This window comes from Colobus angolensis, unplaced genomic scaffold (assembly GCF_000951035.1).
Source record: "Colobus angolensis palliatus isolate OR3802 unplaced genomic scaffold, Cang.pa_1.0 Scaffold3, whole genome shotgun sequence".
NCBI classification, from domain to species: domain Eukaryota; kingdom Metazoa; phylum Chordata; class Mammalia; order Primates; family Cercopithecidae; genus Colobus; species Colobus angolensis.
In genome coordinates this window covers 26,964,410-26,984,305 of record NW_012116265.1, presented here as the reverse complement: position 1 = coordinate 26,984,305, position 19,896 = coordinate 26,964,410, and the positions used below count along the sequence as shown (strand labels likewise).

Here is a 19,896-nt window from a genome sequence, read left to right as displayed (position 1 = left end):
GGTCGGTGGTTGGTCCTCCAGGTACAGAGCGGCCAGCCCCGCCCCATCCAGGTGCGCCCCGTGCCCCTCACTGTTCCAGTCTCTCTGCTCAGCGTGCTCCGACGCGGTTGGGCGACGCCTCCCTGGCCCGTGTCCAGAGCCTGAGGCCCCGGGGCAGGAAGTCAGACCAGGTCGGGATTTCTGACGTAACGTTTCCACCCAAACGTGCTCCAGGGTCGGTGGTTGGTCCTCCAGGTACAGAGCGGCCAGCCCCGCCCCATCCAGGTGCGCCCCGTGCCCCTCACTGTTCCAGTCTCTCTGCTCAGCGTCCTTCGCCAGGTGCTTCCCGGGCACTTAGCACATTGCCCTCAAGGAACGCTTATCGAATTGAACATAACCGACAGGACTCCAGGATTTGGAGCCATTCCTGTGCTCATTGGAAATAGGAGATGGGGCAGTGGGTGAGCCGAAACTGGTTTGGGAACTTTATCCTGGCCTTTGATGGGGGCAGAGAAGACCTCTCGGTAACAGGAAGGTCACAGTTTTAAGGAGGCAGGCACAGTCTACAGGGCCCCCTGTCCCCAAGATATACCCCGCTCCCTCAAAAAAGACGAAGCCAAAAATTCCATCATTAAGGACAAAATTTAAGGGGCCGCCAAGGAGTCCAGTAATCTAGATAAATTATATATACAGAGAAATGATAGGTTTTTTGTTTTTTTGTTTGTTTTTAGAGACAGGGTCTTTCTCTGTCACACAGGCTGGATGGAGTGCAGTGGTGTGATCATAGCTCACTGCAGCCTTAATCTCTGGGCTTAAGATCGTCCCGCCTCAGCTCCCCAAGTAGCTAGGACTACAAGAGTGCACCACCAGGCCTGGCTGGTTTATTTTTACTTTTTGTAGAGATGGGGTGTTGCTATGTTGCCCAGGCTGGTCTTAACTCCTGGCCTCAAGCAGTCCTCATGCCTGGGCTTCCCAAAGTGCTGGGATTACAGGCAAGAGCCACCATGTAAGACCTAGAAAAAATAATATTTTAATGCACTTTTTTTTTCTTTTTTTGAGATGGAGTCTCACTCTGTCGCCCAGGCTGGAGTACAGTGGCCGGATCTCAGCTCACTGCAAGCTCTCCCTCCCGGGTTTACGCCATTCTCCTGCCTCAGCCTCCCGAGTAGCTGGGACTACAGGCGCCCGCCACCTCGCCCAGCTAGTTTTTTGTATTTTTTAGTAGAGACGGGGTTTCACCGTATTAGCCAGGATGGTCTCGATCTCCTGACCTCGTGATCCACCCGTCTCGGCCTCCCAAAGTGCTGGGATTACAGGTTTGAGCCACCGCACCCAGCCTTTAATGCATTTTTTAAAAATCAAAATTAATGTCAGAAAATCCATGATGAACAAAATGCTAACATTTTAAATAGGATCAACAACAATGTTCTATCAGGTCATATTGGAGCCTGGAACAAAAGGAAACATCAGTACAGCAGTACTGATTCTGTCTAGCAGTCCTTGGAACACAGTCACACTTTGTTTTTTACATTTATTGGTAATTATAGAGACAGGGTCTCACTGTATTGCCCAGGCTGGTCTCGAACTCCTGGGCTCAAGCAGTCCTCCTGCCTCAGCCTCCCAAAGTGCTGGGATTGTGGGCGTGAGTCATGGGGCCGGCCCACATTATTCGTGCTCCAGTTTGAAGGGCCCTGTCAGGATTCTTCACCAGCCGTGGGAAAGGCCTTCAGATGCCTGTAAGGGACGAGAAGGCGTAGAGAGGAAGGTGAACCAGCTTGTGGAAGGTGGGGGCTGCCTTTCAGAACCAGACTGAAGCCGCTCCCAGGCCAGTCCCTGCCCTGGAGCTCTGGACACAGTGCTGCTTTTACCTGTCTGTAGTAGACATAGTACTTACCCCCAACCCCACTCCCACCTGCAAGCCCCAAGGAAAGCTCGCAGGGTCTGGGTCACTGCGTGCCAGCCCAACAGCCCACTCTAGCCTTCTGCACTGACTGGCCTTCAGACTTCCCAGGAAGCCCCAAAGCAGTGGGGCTTCCATTCGAATTCAGAAGGAGCATTGGCTTGTCACCTTCTGAAGCCAGGCCTGTAGTAGTAGGTGCTAGGTTTTATCTAATGCACAACCCCATGAGGTGTTTATTATGTCATTTTCCAGTCAAGGAAACTGAAGCTCCAAGCAGTTAAGTAACTTGCCCAAGGTTACACAGCTCCAGGGCATTGCAAATACTCTTGCCTCTTAGGAATTGTCCCAGCTCTGAAACCTAGCTGGGCTGAAAGCCAGGACTTGATAGGTTGAGCTGGAAAGTTCTCATCCTCTTCCACTCTAACTGTGGTCTGTCCATCTCCTTCCTCAAAGAGGCAGTCTTGGCCCCACCCAGACACAATCTTCTGAGGCTTAGAAGAGGTGGCATTTTCTTTGGCAGGAGGGGTTCTTGAATGAATTCACAGAAATGGGAATGGGAGAAAGATGGATACCCTCTCTTAGCAGGGCCCCTGCCAGGAAGAAGTTAAGGCATACCTGGAACCTGCTTCCTGTCCTAGGAAACCCCTGGTCCAGCCCACCCTATCTGACTCACTGGATTTGGGGTATGAGTCATACCCCTTCCTTCCCCAGGCTGTGGTGGCTGAGCCACCAGCCCACCAGGGAACCATGATGACATAAGCCCAACTCACCCATAGGGAAGAGGATGGAGACAGAAGGAAGCAGACAGCAGTAAACAGCTGGGGGAGGGGGCAGGGACCAGAAAGAAGCTTTCAGAGAGACACCCCTCCTCTCCCTCTTAGGCCTAGAGACTGATGTGGAAGGGTCCCTGGCCCTCTCAGCTCCTCCCCTTTTTGTCCTGAAGAGGAAGGGACAGATAACGCGTAGGGTGCTGAGTTGTAGAAAACTATTAAGTCTGTGTTTGGGTATAGGTGACTCACAACCTGATATGAGATTCTATCATTAGAGATTCATTCCTTTAGCTTCAGATAAGAATCCCCTGTTTAAGATACATAGAGTGGAATAGGATACATCGTGGAAACTTATTCACAATAAATGCCTGTCCTTCGTAAGTTTATCAGAATCACAGAATCAGAATCTAACCCCTAAAGATCATCAAATCCAGATGCTTCGTTTTATAAATGAGGACCCTCAGAACCCAGGGTAATAAAATTACTCATTCAAGGTCTTGTGGCCAGTTAGTGGTAAAATCAGGGCCAGAATACAGGCTAACGGAGCTCAAGGCTGGCACCTGGCAAATACAGGTCACTGCCCCCAGCAGCGACCTGCATCAAAGCATCCTGCAGTGAGAGGGATGGCTGTAGGCCTGGAAGGGCTCTGTCTGCAGAACTGGAAAAGACTTCAAAAAATGCTTCTACATGTTTTGCTGAACATAAAAATACATTTGTGCACATGATAGAACATTTAGAAAATACCAAAAGGGATAAAACCACCCAGAATCTATCACTCAGACAGATGATCAGTATGTTTATATGCACATGCTTTTTAATTAAATTTTATTCAAAATTTTTGAACCCTGCCTTTTTTTCACTTATAATAACTAATAAGCATCTTACCAGATCATTAAAAGTAATTCAAAAACGTAATTTAAATAACTGCATAAAATTTCATGGTGACTGAATTTAATCATTCCCATGTAAGTTGAATTTCCTTTTTCACTGTGTAAATAATGTTATGATGAATATCTATGTACATACACGTTTTGCCAGATCTCTGATTATTTCAGATAAACACCTAAGGTATAATTTTAGGTTAAAGGGTGTAAATTTTTAAAATTCTTGAAACATATCACAAAACTGCTTTCTAGAAATGTACCACATGCTCTCCTCACCAGCAGCGCATGACAATGCCAGTGTCACAGCATCTACACCAGCATTCAGTATAGTATTTTAAGGAATATAAATCATTCTAATATAGCGATACATGTATGTGTATGTTCACTGCAGCACTATTCACAATAGCAAAGACATGGAATCAACCCAAATGCCCATCAATGATAGATTAGATAAAGAAAATGTGGTACATGCATACCATGGAATACTATGCAGCCAAAAACAGGAAGGAGATCATGTCCTTTGCAGGGACTTGGATGAAGCTGGAAGCCATTATTCTCAGCAAACTAACACAGGAACAGAAAACCAAATATTGCTTAGTCTCACTTATAAGTGGGAACTGAACATTGAGGTCACATGGACACAGGGAGGGGAACAGCACACACTGGGGCCTGTCAGGGGATATGGCGGGAGGGAGAGCATCAGGAAAAATAGGCAGTGCACCCTGGGCTTAATACTGAGGTGATGGGTTGATAGGTGCAGCAAACCACCATGGCACACATTTACCTGTGTAACAAACCTGCACATCCTGCACATGTACCCTGAAACTTAAAATAATTTAAAAAGAAGCTTTGCTGATTTTTAAAATGGATTTGCTTATTTATTTTTTATCAGCCCACATCATGCTTTGAGTTGAAATCTTCGCTGATTTTCTCAGAACCAGCAGGGACAACCCCCACTTGCATACGTTGTGCGTTATCTCAGTCAAGGCTGAGCCTTGCTACCTGGGGGACAGCCAGCTAGAGGGACACCCCCAGAAGAGACTCAGAACTCAGAAGTTGCTGGAAAACTGCTGGGGAACTAGGCAGTGAAGTCCCAGAGTAGGGCATCACTTGTAGGAAAAGTGGGGCATGTGGGGTCCCAGGCAGCCAGCAGAGCACCCTGAAGGCACTGAAAAGCTTGGGCAGAGGCAAAAAGCCAGAGGAGAAAGCAGCTAGCAGTACAGGCAGGAAAAGACTGAAGAGAAATTTTGCTAATTCATGGCCATGCCCAAGGCCGTGCAGCAAGTTGCTCTGCTACATCTGAAATGTATATTCATTCATCTGTCCATTCATTCATTCACTGAAGCAGGAGACGTATACTGAGTATGTCCTGTGTACAAAGCATGGACAGAGCCATGGGCGACCCACAGACCTGCCCTGGGGCCTCATATGTCAGTGTAAACAAGGTATCTTTTCAATGAACAGCAGCATCATTGATTAACAGCATCTTTTGTACTAATTCTAGAGACAGTGCAGTTCACGGGGCAGATGCTCCACTGTAAAGGTGAGGCTTCTCACACTATTTGTGGTGAAGACTGGACTTCTGAGCTCTGACCACTGGGTGGTCCTACTGTGCATGACCAGAAAACAGCCTCTGCCACAAGTGACTTATTGGAGACATCCACGTCACCCGAACTGGTCTATATTCTGTTTAGTGAATCAAGGCCATGGACCATGTGCCTGTATGTTGTGGTAATGCCCAGCTGCTATAAAAGTTTCCAAGCATTTACTCTCAGTTCCTGTTCTTTCATCATAGAGCAGTACCAGATCACTCTTGAACAGCACTGCTCTTGAGCATGGGTTCTGGAATCTATAGCATGGGTTCAAATTCTTCCTATGCCACCCATGTTACTGATGGCAAGTTACTTATCCTCTCTGATCCTCAAGTTCCTCATCTCTAATATGGGGTAATAACATACAAAGAGTTGTTTGGGGAAAATAAATGAGATTATGACAGTAAATTGTGTAGTGCGGTGCCTGGGACACAGTAAACACAAAATAGGTTTTTTCATTTCCATTTGATCCCATGTTGTGAGGTTGGTAGAAGGAGTGAGCACTGGTAATCAACACCTCAAGAGTTATAGATAAAATGTTTTTATTTTTGAGACAGGTTCTTACTCTGTTGCAATGGTGTCATCATAGCTCACTGCAGCCTCTACCTCCCAGGCATAGGCAATCCTCCCACCTCAGCCTCCTAAGTAGCTGAGACTATATGCATGCACCACCACACTTGGTTAATTAAAAAAAATTTTTTTGTAGAGATGGCCTATGTTGCTCAGGCTGGTCTTGAACTCGTGGGCTCAAGTGAGCCTCCTGACTTGGCCTCCCAAAGTGTTGGTATTACAGGCATGAGCCACATTTTTATTTTGTTGTTTTTTGGATGTTTTTGTTGGTTTGTTTTGTTTTGTTTTTTGAGACAGGGTTTCACTCTGTTGCCCAGGCTGTGGTGCAGTGCCGCAATCACGGCTCACTGCAGCCTCAACCTCCCAGGCTTGTGCAATCTTCCCACTTCAAATTCTTGGGTAGCTGGGACTATAGGCATGCACCACCATGCCTACCTAATTATTTAATGTTTTTGTAGAGACGGAGGTCTCCCTGTGTTGCCCAGGCTGGACTTGAACTCCTGGGTGCAAGTGATCTTCCCGTCTTGGCTTCCCAAAGTGCTGGGTGTATAGGAGTGAGCCACCACGCCCGGCCTGGATAAAATGTTAAAGCTGGGGAGTGGGTGGAGTAGAGTGGTCATATTTACTGTGTTCCTCCTATGTACCAAAGACTTAACATCTACTATGTAATTGATTCTCAAAATCGCCCTTTGAATTAGGTATTATTCCCATTCTGTAGATGGAAATGAAAATTTGGAGAAGTTAAATAACTTGGCCAACATTACACAGCTAGCCGAGTCCTGGTTGAAATCCAGGCCTGTCCAGGTCCAAGCCTTGCTCTTTCCACTACTCCACACAGTCTTCTTTGGCTAAATTATGTTCTCTCTTCCTGTGACGAAATCCTTTCAGCCTAAGTCAGGGGTCCATGGCAGTAGATTGCATTACTATTCCCAATTATTCATTCCCCTATCCCCTGTGATAGAATTATACATCCCTGCCCCATTGACGCAGGTTTGGTCCTGTGACTCGATTTGGACAATGCAACCTCAGATGCATATCTCAGCAAAAGCTTTGAGCACCACTGCTTGGTGCCACAAGCCCCGCATGGCCCAGATAGGGGCTGCTCCTACCTGGGTCCAGGAATGAAGGTAACTTGGAGAGAGAGCTGCAGCCAATGTGAGTGCGAAGTCAGCCTCTGTTGTTGTAAACACTGAGATCTGGGGTGGGGTGAGGGAGTAGAGGACACTGTCACCACCATGGAAGTTAGTCAAAGCTGACTGACACACTTGTCACACCGTGATACTACAAAGCAATGCCAGAGGGACTACGTGGCTTGGAGCCTCTCCCTGCCATGGAGGGGTGGGTGCCCTCTGCCTCTCATTAACACCCTGAAACCTACCTCCCTGTTCCACTGAAAAAGCTGAAATGCCTTGAGAGGTCAGTCACTCTCCCCAGGGTGTTCTGCAAGGCTTCACTGGGGATAAGAGTCCAGACGCATTGCTTCCCCACCAGTGCTATCCAACTTGCCACCCCCCAGAACTCAGCCTAGAAGGAGAAATACTCCTTAGCAGATATCTCAGGGCTGGCGGGGCTGGGGTGGAGCAGGACATGAGGTGTGACTCAGCTGTGTGCACAGGCAGGGCTGGACCTGCTGGATATAGATAAGAGCCTCTCCCCTCCCCTCCTTCCATTCTCCTTTCCTCCCCTTTCTTCTGTCACTGCCTTCCCTAAATGTTATTCCTAGAGGCTAGGCTTTTTTTTTTGCTTATTTTGAGTGGGTAAACAAGAGAGGGGCAGAACCTTGGCCTAGGGATGTCTGAGGACCCCCCAGCACAGGAAGGGAGTATCCGTGGTGTTATGCTCACCCCTGGTAGCCCCTCGAGTTACAGTTGCTCTCCAGGCCTCAGGGGCTCCCGCCTGGCTGATCACCAAAATCACCTGCACGGTTTTTCCCAGCCCTACCTAAGGGCCACCATTTACAACAATGCAGGGACCTGGCTAAGAAGGCAAATGGGGGCCGGAGGTGCAGTTGCATTTGACTACCAAAGTCATGTCTCCACGCAGGGCTGCCTTCCCCAAAGAAAGCAGGGAGGTTCTCATCTCATAAAGGCTGCATCCATTCGCTAAGCCACATGGCAGTGGGTCCGCATCTCCACAGAGCGGGTACTTTTTTCTACTTCATGGAAAAGTAGCAGGAATCATGTCCATACCCAGAAGACTCTGATTCTTGGGTTGGGAAATCTTCATTTTAAGAAATCTCTCACTTCCAGGTGGTTCTGAAGGTGAATTGGCTCTGGGAACCAGGGCCCTGGAAAATCCTGGAACCACTCAGCCCTCCTTAGGGAAGGGCCCTCTCAGTGCCAACAACCATGGCATGCCCGCTGAAAGTCAGCTCCCAGCTGAAGCCAGGGGCTAGGCAGGCACTGCCCAGAAAGTCTCTGCCACTCCCAGGTGATGTGACTGGCCAGGCTCCATCCTGGCCTCCCACCTGTCCTCTGAAGCTGGCATACCCCCGTCTCCATATACCCAGCTCTGCCTCTGGGAGATGCTGCTTACCGCTAGCTGGAGCAGTTTACTAGGGAGATTAAAAGAAGGGTGACGCCAGCCCTAACAATATCCAAGGCAGAGCTGTGAACAAAGGGACGTGTGATAGGTAGCAGGTGACTGCAGACTTCCTGAGGTTAACGATGGGAAGAGATGGTGGGAGGATTGAATTCTGATTTTGAGCAATTATGCTCCTTCCTGGTGTTCCCTGTAGAGAAACTGCCCTAATCAGAAATTCCTAAGACTGGAAGCCTGGTGCTTCTAAAGGGCCTAAATCTCAGGACAGTGTGGACAGACACGCCATAGGCGGTCAGAAGAGCCAGCTAATTGAGGCATCCCACCCTCGCCAGCACCGAGACTCTCAAGCGAGGAACCTAGGGCGCAACATTTCAGAAGGGTAGGATGTCTCAATTAGCTGGCGCTTCTGACTGCCTGAGGGGCACCCACCCACACTGTCCTGCAATTTGGGGCCCTTAGAAACTCACCTTCCACAGTAGGGTGAAGGCGAATCATCTCTAATTGAAGATCTGAAATTGAAGTCTTTTCCTGTGCAGTTGAGAATATGTTTCCAATAAATGCAGAAATGGAGGAAAATAGCAAACAACGATTGAGAGAGCAGACTCTGGATCTGATCTTAGTAAAGTACAGATCTGACTCTGTCAGGCCTGGGAACCTGCATTTCTAACAAGCTCTGAGATGAGGATGCAGTTGGTCAGGAACCACATCTTGAGTGTCAGGTTAGTTGACCTTGGGCAAGTTACACAATTCCTCTAAAAGGGAGACCTTGAACCCAGGATTGATCACATAATTTTCTATCCTGGTGCAAAATGAAAATGCCAGGCCCCTGGTTCAAAATTAGTGTGAATTTTAGGACCTCGACAGTAGAGAATTGAAACAGGCACAGGGCCTTTCAAATTGCAGGGGACCCAGAGCAACTGCCTAAGCCTCAGAGGGTTGGAAGACTCAACAAAGTTAACCATGTAAAGCACTTAGAAAGCACCTGGGCATGGCAAATCCATGAAAATGTCCCTGATCATGATTGCCCAGCCCAGAACAGCCTCTCCGTGAACATCGGGACTGTCAGACTGAGCTTATGTGGACCGACCTCCACTTCACAGGGGAGGAAGCTGAGGCCCACAGCAGGAGTTTGAAGAAAAAAGGGTGGTGAATGGGGTGATTGTGGAGGCCAAGCTCAGGCCACCAGACACCCCGGCCAGGGCTCTTCCTTCGGGGCTGTCTCCTCAATGGACAAAAGGAAAAGGCGATGACGGCAGTGACATAACACCACCAACCATCACTCAGAAATATTGAAGAGAGTGAGCCTGTCTGGATGGATGAACGAAGGTTAGCCTGTCGGAATGATCCTAACCATTAACTCATCTGTTGGGCTTCTAGAGATGTGCATTTGGAGCCATTGGTAAGAGCATGGAATTACGTGGAAACTGCAGAGGGGCCCTCAAACACTTTGCCTCTGAAATGGACCCAGGCTATTGCGCTTTGCAGGTTCTTGGTCTGCTTTCCCTGGTTTTGCTATCTCTGCCCTTATCTCCAATGCCACTTCTCATTGCTGTTAGGCTGTCCATCTCCAGCAGCTACTCCATAAATTGCTGGCAGTCTGATAGACAAATAACCCGAGTTATTAGGATGGTGCTTAAAATAAGGATAAATGGCATCTGACTGGTATCTGGTCAGTCAGGAATGTTATAATGTTTTGGCATCTTAAAATACCTTCCAGCTGGGGAGAGACTGCCTCTCCCAGGGCCTAGCCAATTCCTAGAAATAGCAAGGGCTCAGCTGAGAGCATGCTTTTGATGTACAAACTAACCAATCCTTCACTATCTGGCCTATACACCCAGGGAGACAATACTCCTCATCTTAATCATACCAGGGCCAGGTATCAGGCAACTAAGGACCACCCCAATAGCTTAGAGCACCCTCCATAAAATTCAAACTAGCCAATCCAAAACTGTTCACCTTGTCTTGCCTTGCCTTTCCCTTGAAAGCCCCAATAAAGGCTCTGACCTAACGCTTTTCCCTGGCTCCTGCCTTCTGCCCCCTGTCCACCCTGGTGTCTTCCCGCTGTGCGGTATGCCATGTCTCCTGTCTCTAGGACCTGTGAGTGTAATACACTCTATTTTCCTGGGCCTCTCCTTTGTCTCTGCTTGTGGACAGACTGACCAACACATTCCCTGACCAACCATTGCATAAAAGAATACAAAACACAGTTTCTTCAGGCGTCTTCTCAGTCATCTGATTTCTGATTCTGTGCTTTGTTTTGCAGGTGAGTGAGGCTGCCAGATATTGAATTTTGAATGAATGAGTTATTACTGTAGGAGTAAGAAAATTGATAACAGAAAAACTGCAAGTGTTAAAAATCATTGCCACTATTACTATTTTAGTTGTCGTTATTAGGATAAGAAGATTGGCAGTGAATCTCTGAGGTTATTCTGAGAATCAGAATCTTCCTATCTCTTCCTATCTCAAGTGAGGGTACTCCAGGCTACAGTGGTGACTGTGCCTTCTCTTTCTAGTGGCCACCATCAGTCAGCTTAGATTGAGGACAACGCTTTGCCCTCGATCTCTAACTGCATTTTTCTAGCCACTGGGGGAGGCACGATGGCCAGGGATGTGAAGATTGGGAGGTGAGCTGTCCAACCTTCAGATCTGTAGCCACCCCAAACCAGAGACCAGAGCGGAGCGACCCTCTCCCTTCTCTCCCTCTTACCCCTCAAGGTATCTCATGATTGGCTTAGGAAGAGAGAAATGATTGGGTAAGGCTCAGGCTGTCCAGCCCAGGCAAGTAGCCCCAAGGGCTGAGTATGGTAACTGTCCAGAATGGCCCTCCCCACTTCCCTCCCAGCATGATCCTGCTTGCCCTTCTGAGCCACTCAAGGGCACCTCTTCCGAAGCCCTCTCCAGCACTCCTAGACAGAGTGAGGCTCAGCCCTCTGTGTCACCACAACTCAGTGGTAATAACAATAATAATAATAATAACAATGAATACTGCCATATTTGGGGCACTGTGCTGTCATCCATTAATCCCTATAGCCCTGTGAGGTAGATGCTGTTATTCTTCATACTTGCAGGTAGAGAAACAGGTAGAGTGGCTTACCAAGGTTGTGTAGGTTTGATTCCAAATTCTGGGCTCTTCACCTCCAAGGTGCGCTGACATAGTGTATCGTATTCTATGGAGATGACCTTCCAAGGAGCAGACCTGCGCAGAGGCCTGGTGCTTCACTGACTTCTGAGTGGATGGAAGGACTAACTGAATGAATGTGTGGAGGAGACGGAGGCATTTCAGAGGGCAGTGGAATTCCAAGTGTCGCCTGGGGCTGCAGGGCTGAAATGCTGTGGGGTTTCCTGGGGGTGCTTCTCCTTGTGGCTGAGGCCTGCCTGGGACACTGCTGGTTTCTGGAAGTAAACTTGGGGAAGAAGTCTATCGCCTGCCATGCCTGGGCCTCTAGGAAGCAGGCCTGGTGGAGAACAGTCCACATTTCCCCCATGCCCAGGAATGACTTGAGAGAAAGAAATTCCTGTGAGTGAGAGACACAGAGTTGCTCGGTGAGGGTGGACCTGGTGTGGTGCAGCTCCGCCCAGACCCTGAGCTGCAAAGTCCCCTCCTTGCAAATCTTTTGTGGGGCAAACTCCCTGGGAAGCCCACTTGTTTTGCCTGCTGTCTTAGTCTGCTTGGACTGCTTCAACAAAATACCACAGACTAGGTGGCTTAAACAACAGAAATTGATTTCTCACAGTTCCAGAGATTGGGAAGTCCAAGATCAAGGTTTTGTCCAGTTCAGTTCCTGGTGAGGGCTTCTTCCTGGTTTGTGGATGGACACCTGCTCACTGCGTCCTCACATGTTGGAGAGAGAGATCACCTCTCTCATATCTCACCTCTCAGACTGCTATGGTTTGAATTTGGCCTCATCCCACCAAAACCCATATTGAGGCTTGGTCCCCAATATAGCAGTGTTGGAAGGTGGTACCTTTAAGGGGCATTTGAATCATGAAGGATCCACACTCATGAAGGGATTAATACAGTGTTGAGGGAGTGAGTGAGTTCTCACTCTTGTGGGACTGGGTTAGTTACAGTGAGGGTTGTTATATACCAGGCTGTTATAAAGTGAGCCTGCCTCTAGTGTTTGGTCTCTTTGCATGCACCATGTCCCCTTCTGCTTTCCACCGTTGAGTTGAGGCAGCATGAAGCCCTTGCCAGCTGGGCAGTCAGACATTGGACTTCCCAGCCTCAAGAATCATGAACCAAATAAACCTCTTTTCTTTATAATTTACCCAGTCTCAGGTATTCAGTTATAGCAACAGAAAACAGACTGACAGGTACTAATCTCATATGTGAGGGTTCCACACTGAAGACTCCATTACCTCTAGCAGGCCCCACTCCTAAATACCATCACATTGGGGATTAGGGCCTCAATATATGAATTTCAGGGGGGCACAAACATTCAGTCCATAGCACCCACTGAGTCCTTGTCTTAGCCCCTGAATCAAGGTAGCGGGTCAGGATTGCATGTCCTTCTCTCTGCCCCAAGAGCTTGCACCCTTGTATCTTGTAGCCTCACACTCTCTTCCCCTTCTGCCCCAGAAGCAACACCAAGAGGTCCTTTCCTCTTGGGTTCCTGAGTCAGGGTTGGATTTTGGGAGTTTGGGCCTCCTCCTTGTCCCCAGCCTTGCTCTCTCTCAGATAGGGCAGGTTTAGGACCTCTGTGGGCTCTCATTCTGTGATTTTTACCCACCGGGTCCAGCTCTGCAGGTGGTGAATGTGACTGAGTTCATCTGGAAGGCGTGAATGCTGGACTCCTGGCCTGTCCACATGTGCACAGGCATACACATGCATGCACACACATATAAACACACAGGCCAACTTTCCAGGGCTTCTCTAACTGCCAGCTGCTCCCAATCTGTGTCTTTGTCCGGGAGTGGGATAACAAGTAAAATAAACAGATCTCCTGTTTCCCTAAGCCAGCTGTCCAGTAGAACTTTCTTTGCTTATGGAAATGTTGTATATCTACTCTGTCCAATACCACTGTGGCTACTGAGCACTAAAATGTGGCTAGTGTGAGGAACTGAAGTGTAAATTGTTATTTTATTTTAATTAAAATTTAGGCCGGGTGCGGTGGTTCACACCTGTAATCCTAGCACTTTGGGAGGCCAAGGAGGGTGGATCACTTGAGGTTGGGAGTTTGAAACCAGCCTGGCCAACATGGTGAAACCCCGTCTCTACTAAAAATACAAAAATATTAGCCAGGCATGGTGGTGGGTGCCTGTAATCCCAGCTAAGTGGGAGGCTGAGGCGGGAGAATCACTCGAACCCAGGAGGCAGAGGTTGCAGCGAGCCGAGATCGCGCCACTGCACTCCAGCCTGGGTGACAGAGTAAGACTCTGTCTCAATAATAAAATAAAAAATAATAATAATAATAAAAATTAAGAAAATAAATAAAGTTTAACTAGCTACCTGTGGCCAGTGGCTAGCAAATTGGACCATGTAGATTTAGATAGATAGGGACCATGATGCTTTCCAAATCAAAAATCAGGACCCACAGCCTGATAAATGGGAATAGATGTATAGGGCAAAATATTTGAAATTGGGACTGGACTGATAATTCCTGGGTGCTAGATCCGTGCTTAAACCCTAGCTCAGGTTTAAAAACCTCACTTGGCTGGGCACGGTGGCTCATACCCGTAATCCCAGCACTTTGGGTTTGGGAGGCCAAGGTGGGGAGATCACTTGAGCTCAGGAATTGGAGACCGGCCTGGGCAACATGGCGAGACCCCTGTCTCTACAATATATACAAAAATTAGCCAGGCGTTGTGGCATGTGCCTGTAGCTCCAGCTACTCAGGAGGTTGAGTTGGGAGGATCACTTGAGCCTGGGACATTGAGTCTGCAGTGAGCTGAGGTTGCACCACTGCAATCCAGCCTGGGTGACAGAGTGAGACCCTATCTCAGAAAAAAAAAAAAAATAAGGGAAAAAGCAACTCTGTAAAGAATATAATCTCACTCTCATTTTGCAGATGAGGCAACTAGGGCTCAACGAAGCTAAGTGATGACCCCGGGTCACGCAGCAAGCCATGGTTTGGCCTCACCCCTAGGGCTGTCTGGGTCAAAACCTGGGCTCTCCCATTGGTCCCCACAGGCTGGGGTGCAGTGGAGTGATCTCTGCTCAAGCAAACTTTGCCTCCTGGGGTTCAAGCAATTCTCCTGCCTCAGCCTCCCGAGTAGCTGGGATTACAGGTGCCCACCACCACGTCTGGCTAATTTTTTTTGTATTTTTAGTACAGATAGGGTTTCACCATGTTGGACAGTCTGGTCTTCAACTCTTGACCTCAGGAAATCACAGGCCTGAGCCACCACGCCTGGCCTTAGACCTTTTTAAGTCAGTTCATGGGAGGGTGGTCCAGCCCCCACCCCCACCAGTCATGTCTCTACTGCTGTGAGAAACTGGGGTAAAGAGACTTCTGGGATCGACGACTGAGGAGAAGCTGCTGGTGTCTCTGGGAGAGAAAGAGAGTGATTGGTCCATCCACAGAGCCTAATCTGCGCCCCAGACGCCTCCCACACAGACCCCCACAGGCTGCTGCGGGGAGGTGAGGAGTCCGCCACATGGGAGACATGATGTCCGGGGCTCTCTTTTTGCCTAAAATTCTCGGCTTGCTGTCTGAGTCCCGCCAATTACAGGCTGGGTTTTGTTTGTTTTAAAAAATGCAGTTCTCCAGTTCCTCCCAGAAAAGGAGCGAGGGTCATTAGAGGGGTGGAGGAGGGTGGCAGGTGAGTCTGGCTAGAACCGCAAAAGTAGGGAGTTTCAGTCAAAGAACCCCAGAATTCCTGTGGGCAGTGTGGGATGAGCAAAGAAGCAGGGGAGAGGGTGGGAGGCATTGGAAGACCAGATTTTGGGAGGCACGGAAGGCAAACTTTTCAACCAGTTCAAACTCCAGTCTGCTTCTCTGGGTGGGGAAAGGTGTCTCCAGCTGGCTTGGTTCTCTCCTGCCCCAGGGCCTCTGCCTGCACTGCTCCAGCCTCTGCTCCCAGCCCTCAGGAGTTTCTGCCGAATTCACCCTCCTTCCGCGTCCTCCTCCATCACCCAGCTCTCAGGGAGGCCTTTCTGGCCCCCAGGTTTTGTATCATATGTATTGCATATTCTCACAGCATCTGCCCCTGTCCTCCACATGTTTAGTTCTGCTTCAAATACTACACTTGTTAGAATTGCTATTTGATTAATGTCTTATTCCTTCACTGGACTCTTTAAGCTTCATGAGAACTGGGACCATGTGTGAATTTGCTCTTGATTTTAGCCATGCAACTCACTGTGACACCTGGCACATGGGTGCGATGCCATAAACATGGGCTGAGTAAGTTAAATGAGTAAAGGTAGAGGAGGTCTATCCACCACAGGTCTTTCTATTCCTTTCCACAAAGAAGTTGGGCCTGCCCCAACTGATCAGTAGAACTATAATTTGTGCATCCCAAGTTCACCCCTAACTACTTCTCTCATACATGGAAGAAAATGCATGTCAGTTAGAATGCTTTGGGCTGCAAGTAACTGAAAAGTCAATCAGCAGTGGCTTAAACCCAACACAGATGTTAGTTACTTAATGAGAAGACTAAAGGTAGGTGATTCCAGAGTAGATTCAATGGCTCAGGGCTGCCATCAACACCTAGGCTTTCCCCATCTCTCTTTTTTTTTTTTTTTGAAATGGAGTTTTGCTCTTGTTGCCCAGGCTACAGTACAAAGGAGCTATCTTGGCTCACTGCAACCTCCACCTCCAGGTTCAAGCGATTCTCCTGCCTCAGTCTCCTGAATAGCTGAGATTACACACGTGCACCACCATGCCCAGCTAATTTTTTTTTTTTTTTTTTTTTTTTTAGTAGAGATGGGGTTTTACCATGTTGTTCAGGCTGGTCTCAAACTCCCGATCTCAGATGATCCTCCTGCCGCGGCCTCCCAAAGTGCTGGGATTACAGGCATGAGCCACCATGCCCGGCCGGCTTTCCCCATCTTTCTGCCCTGTCATCATCAGCATCTTCTGCTACAGCAACAAACATTCTCTCAAAACTGTCTCAAGCAGAAAGAAAGGGCCAAAAAGGGGTTGGGGGAGGGCATTTGTTTGCAAGATTGAATTTTGAAAATTAAGTGGCTGTCTGTAGTAACCTCTAAGAGAGTATTCATGCCATAGTTTTGTAATTTTTTTTTACCTGTGGCCACACCACCCCTCCAACCTCTGCAAGCAGCTTCTTCGTGATAGAGACTGTATTTTAGGACTCTGCTTCCCCAGCCCCTGGCACAGTCTAGGCACCCACACTGCTGACAGAAGAGGGGGCTCTGAAGGCGGCCAAAAGTGAAAGGTGGGGAGGGGCCACAGGTGAGGGAGGGGAAGAGTCCTTTGCTAAAAGCAGGAACTCAAAGGGAAAGTGGGCATCAGGGTGCTCGTAGCATAGGAAAGAGGAAGTGGTAAGTCTGAGAAAAGGTTGGAGAGGGTTGTGGCAAACCTTGGCACGGTCTGGAGAGAACTACAGAGAGGAAAGGAAGGGTGTAGAGCCTGAGGTTTATGCCAACACGGCTTCTTCCTTTAGGCTTCATAATATTTCTCCCATCTCACTGGGCATTGTTTCCTCCCAGCAAAGTGAATGTGTGGCTGTCACCCTATCCAGAAGTGTCCAAATGCAAGTGAGCCCTGGGATGGGTGTCACTGATGGCTCCTGCAATAGTTGGAGGAATGAAAGGCTTTTAAATGCACTTCCTTCTTCCCACCCATATGGTCTAATGGAATTGAATGCTCAACACCAGGCACTTTTTTAAAGAGATGGGAGGAAAAGCTAAAATATTAGGGGTGATTAAGAAAGAAGGAAGTGTGCCAGGGACAGTGGCTCAAGCCTATAGTCCTAGCACTCTGGGAAACTGAGGCAGGCAGCTCACTTGAACCCAAGAGTTCAAGACCAGCCTGGACAACATGATGAAATTCCGTCTCTACAAAAAAATACAGATGTGTGCCTGTAGTCTCAGCTACTTGGAAGGCTGAGGGCGGGGGAGCGCTTGAGTCTGGGAGGTTGAGGCTGCAGTGAGCTGAGATTGTACCACTGCACTCCAGCCTGAATGACAGAAAAAGACCCGATTTTAAAAAAAAAAAAAAAAGGAAGCGGATCCAAGCCCCTGCCTACCCCCGGTCTTCCTTCCTATGGTCCAAGTCTCAGCATCCGGCATTCTCCCTGGCCTTGGGTCATGACCTGTCTGAGCAGGGTCCTGCTGAGACTGCCACTGGGTGTGGGGTGGGGAGGAAGCCCACAGGATTTCGCTGGCCCCCAGGACCCCATCAGATCAGCAGAGACATGCCCACGGCTGTGGCTCTACCCTGTGTCTGGAAGTGGGTGCTCTTGTGGTCCTATTCCGGCTCTTGTCAATCAGAGCAGCCAGTTCCCATCAGTTCCTTCCTCCCCAAGGCTGGTGCCTGGGAGGCAGGACTCCCTTCTCTTTGTCTTAATTCTTCCCAGCCCCCTTTGGAAAGGAAGGACATCATTCCAACTGGTTCACCTGCTTTGTCTTGCCTGGAGAAACAAAGTTTAGCTCATACTAGGAATGAAAATTTTTTGTTTGTTTGCTTTGTTTTGGTTTGGTTTTAGAGCCAGGGTCTCATTCTGTTGCCCAGGCTAGAATGCAGTGGTGTGATCACAGCTCACTACAGCCTCAAACTCCTGGGCTCAAGTGATCCTCCTGCCTCAGCTTCCTGAGCAGCTAGGACTACAGGCACACACCACCATGCCTGCCTAATTTTAAAAAATTCTTGTAGGCCAGGGACAGTGGCTCACGCCTATAATCCCAACATTTTGGGAGGCCAAGGTGGGAGAATCGCTTGAGCTCAGGAGTTCAAGACCAGTCTGGGCAACATGATGAAACTCCATCTGTATAAAAAAATTAGCCAGGTGTGGTGGCACATGCCTATAGTCCCAGCTACTCCGGAGGCTGAGGTAGGAGGATTGCTTGAGCCCAGAAGATGGAGGTTGCAGTGAGCTGAGATAGCACCACTGCATTCCAGCCTGGGCAACAGAGTCTCTAAAACCAAACCAAAAAATAACAAACAAACAAAACGTTTTCATTCCTAGTATGAGCTAAACTATTTCTCCTGGCAAGACAAAGCAGGTGAACCAGTTGGGATGATGTCCTTCCTTTCCAAAGGGGATTGGGAAGAATTAAGGGAATGAGAGGGGAGCCCTGCCTCCCAGGCACCAGCCTCAGGGAGGAAGGAACAGAGAGGAACCGGACCTGCTCTGATGGACAGGAGCTGGAATAGGACCACGAGAGAATCCACTTCCAGACGCAGGGTAGAGCCACAGCCGTGGGCATGTCTCTGCTGATCTGATGGGGTCCTGAGAGCCAGCCTGATCCTGTGGGCTCCCTCCCTGCTCCACACCCTACATCTTGTCTGAGAAATTTTTTTTTTTTTTGGCAGAGACGGGATCTTGGTATGTTGCTTATTGGTCTCAAACTCTTGGGCTCAAGTGATCCTCCTGCCTCAGCCTCCCAAAGTGCTGAGATTACAGGCAGGAGCCACCATGCCTAGCCAATGAAAAAATTTAGTAGCCGGCTTATCCTGCCTGAAACAAAACATCTCTAAGGAGTTTACTAAACACATCAAAACCCAAAACACACCCAGTATCTAACATTTAAAATATTCAGTATAACTCTCAGATTACCTTTTCCTGTGGAGAGACAAGCAGAACAACAGTCTCGAAAAGACTCCCCACACAAAGGAGACTATCGAGTGGTCCGACAGGATCTCTGGGCTGGGTTGGGCAGTTGCTGAGGAGGGTAGAGGATTTGAGCTTCTCCCTTGGGGTTTTCAACGGTGATCTCAGCAAGGGAGTTAAGAATCAAAGCCCTGGGGCCGTGGCTGTGAAACCTTTGAAAGTAGGAGAACCACTGTCATGTGTCCTGTGGGAGTTTCACTGCTGCCTCTTTGCTGTCAGTGTACCTCTTAAAACACAGATCTTGTGGGAGCGAAACCAATGCCTGGCTTGGAGCAGCAACCTCTGAGGTGTCCCTGGACAGTGTCCTTCCACCTGTCCACAAGCATGGGGAACATCTTCGCCAACCTCTTCACGGGCCTTTTTGGCAAAAAAGAAATGCTCATCCTCATGGTGAGTCTGGATGCTGCGGGGAAGACCACGATCCTGTACAAGCTTAAGCTGGGTGAGATCGTGACCACCATTCCCACCACAAGCTTCAACGTGGAAACCGTGGAGTACAAGAACATCAGCTTCACTGTGTGGGACGTGGGTGGCCAGGATGAGATCCGACCCCTGTGGCACCACTACTTCCAGAACACACAAGGCCTGATCTTTGTGGTGGACAGCCATGACAGAGAACGTGTGAACGAGGCCCGTGAGGAACTCAAGAGGATGCTGGCCGAGGACGAGCTCCGGCATGCTGTCCTCCTGGTGTTCGCCAACAAGCAGGACCTTCCCAATGCCATGAATGTGGCTGAGATCACAGACAAGCTGGGGCTGCACTCCCTACGCCACAGGAACTGGTACATTCAGGCCACCTGTGCCACCAGCGGCAAAGGGCTCTATGAAGGACCGGACTGGCTGTCCAATCAGCTCCGGAACCAGAAGTGAATGCAACTGCCCCCTCCTCACTCCTCTTGCCCTCTGCTTTACTCTCATGTGGCAAA

The 19,896-nt window shown here is 48.9% G+C and overlaps 2 protein-coding genes across 3 annotated transcripts in view; one reads left to right on the top strand and one right to left on the bottom strand.

Annotated features, from left to right (window-relative positions):
* Nucleotides 1–8,731, bottom strand: part of PLEK2 (pleckstrin 2) — a 36,337-nt gene extending 27,606 nt beyond the window's left edge. The window contains 3 exon segments of the mRNA XM_011949823.1: nucleotides 26–332; nucleotides 3,210–3,344; nucleotides 8,704–8,731. Coding sequence (XP_011805213.1) covers nucleotides 26–332; nucleotides 3,210–3,344; nucleotides 8,704–8,731 — 470 coding nt within the window.
* Nucleotides 8,732–19,206: 10,475 nt separating this feature from the next.
* LOC105517247 (ADP-ribosylation factor 1-like) overlaps nucleotides 19,207–19,896 on the top strand; it is a 2,152-nt gene continuing 1,462 nt past the window's right edge. Inside the window, exons 1-2 of one of the 2 annotated variants that reach the window (XM_011949728.1) lie at nucleotides 19,207–19,651; nucleotides 19,709–19,840. In XM_011949728.1, the coding sequence (XP_011805118.1) occupies nucleotides 19,229–19,651; nucleotides 19,709–19,840 (555 nt within the window). In that variant the 5' untranslated portion in view covers nucleotides 19,207–19,228. Of the gene's footprint in view, nucleotides 19,652–19,708; nucleotides 19,841–19,896 lie in introns of those variants that run through there. The other variant, XM_011949727.1, reaches the window with a different exon arrangement.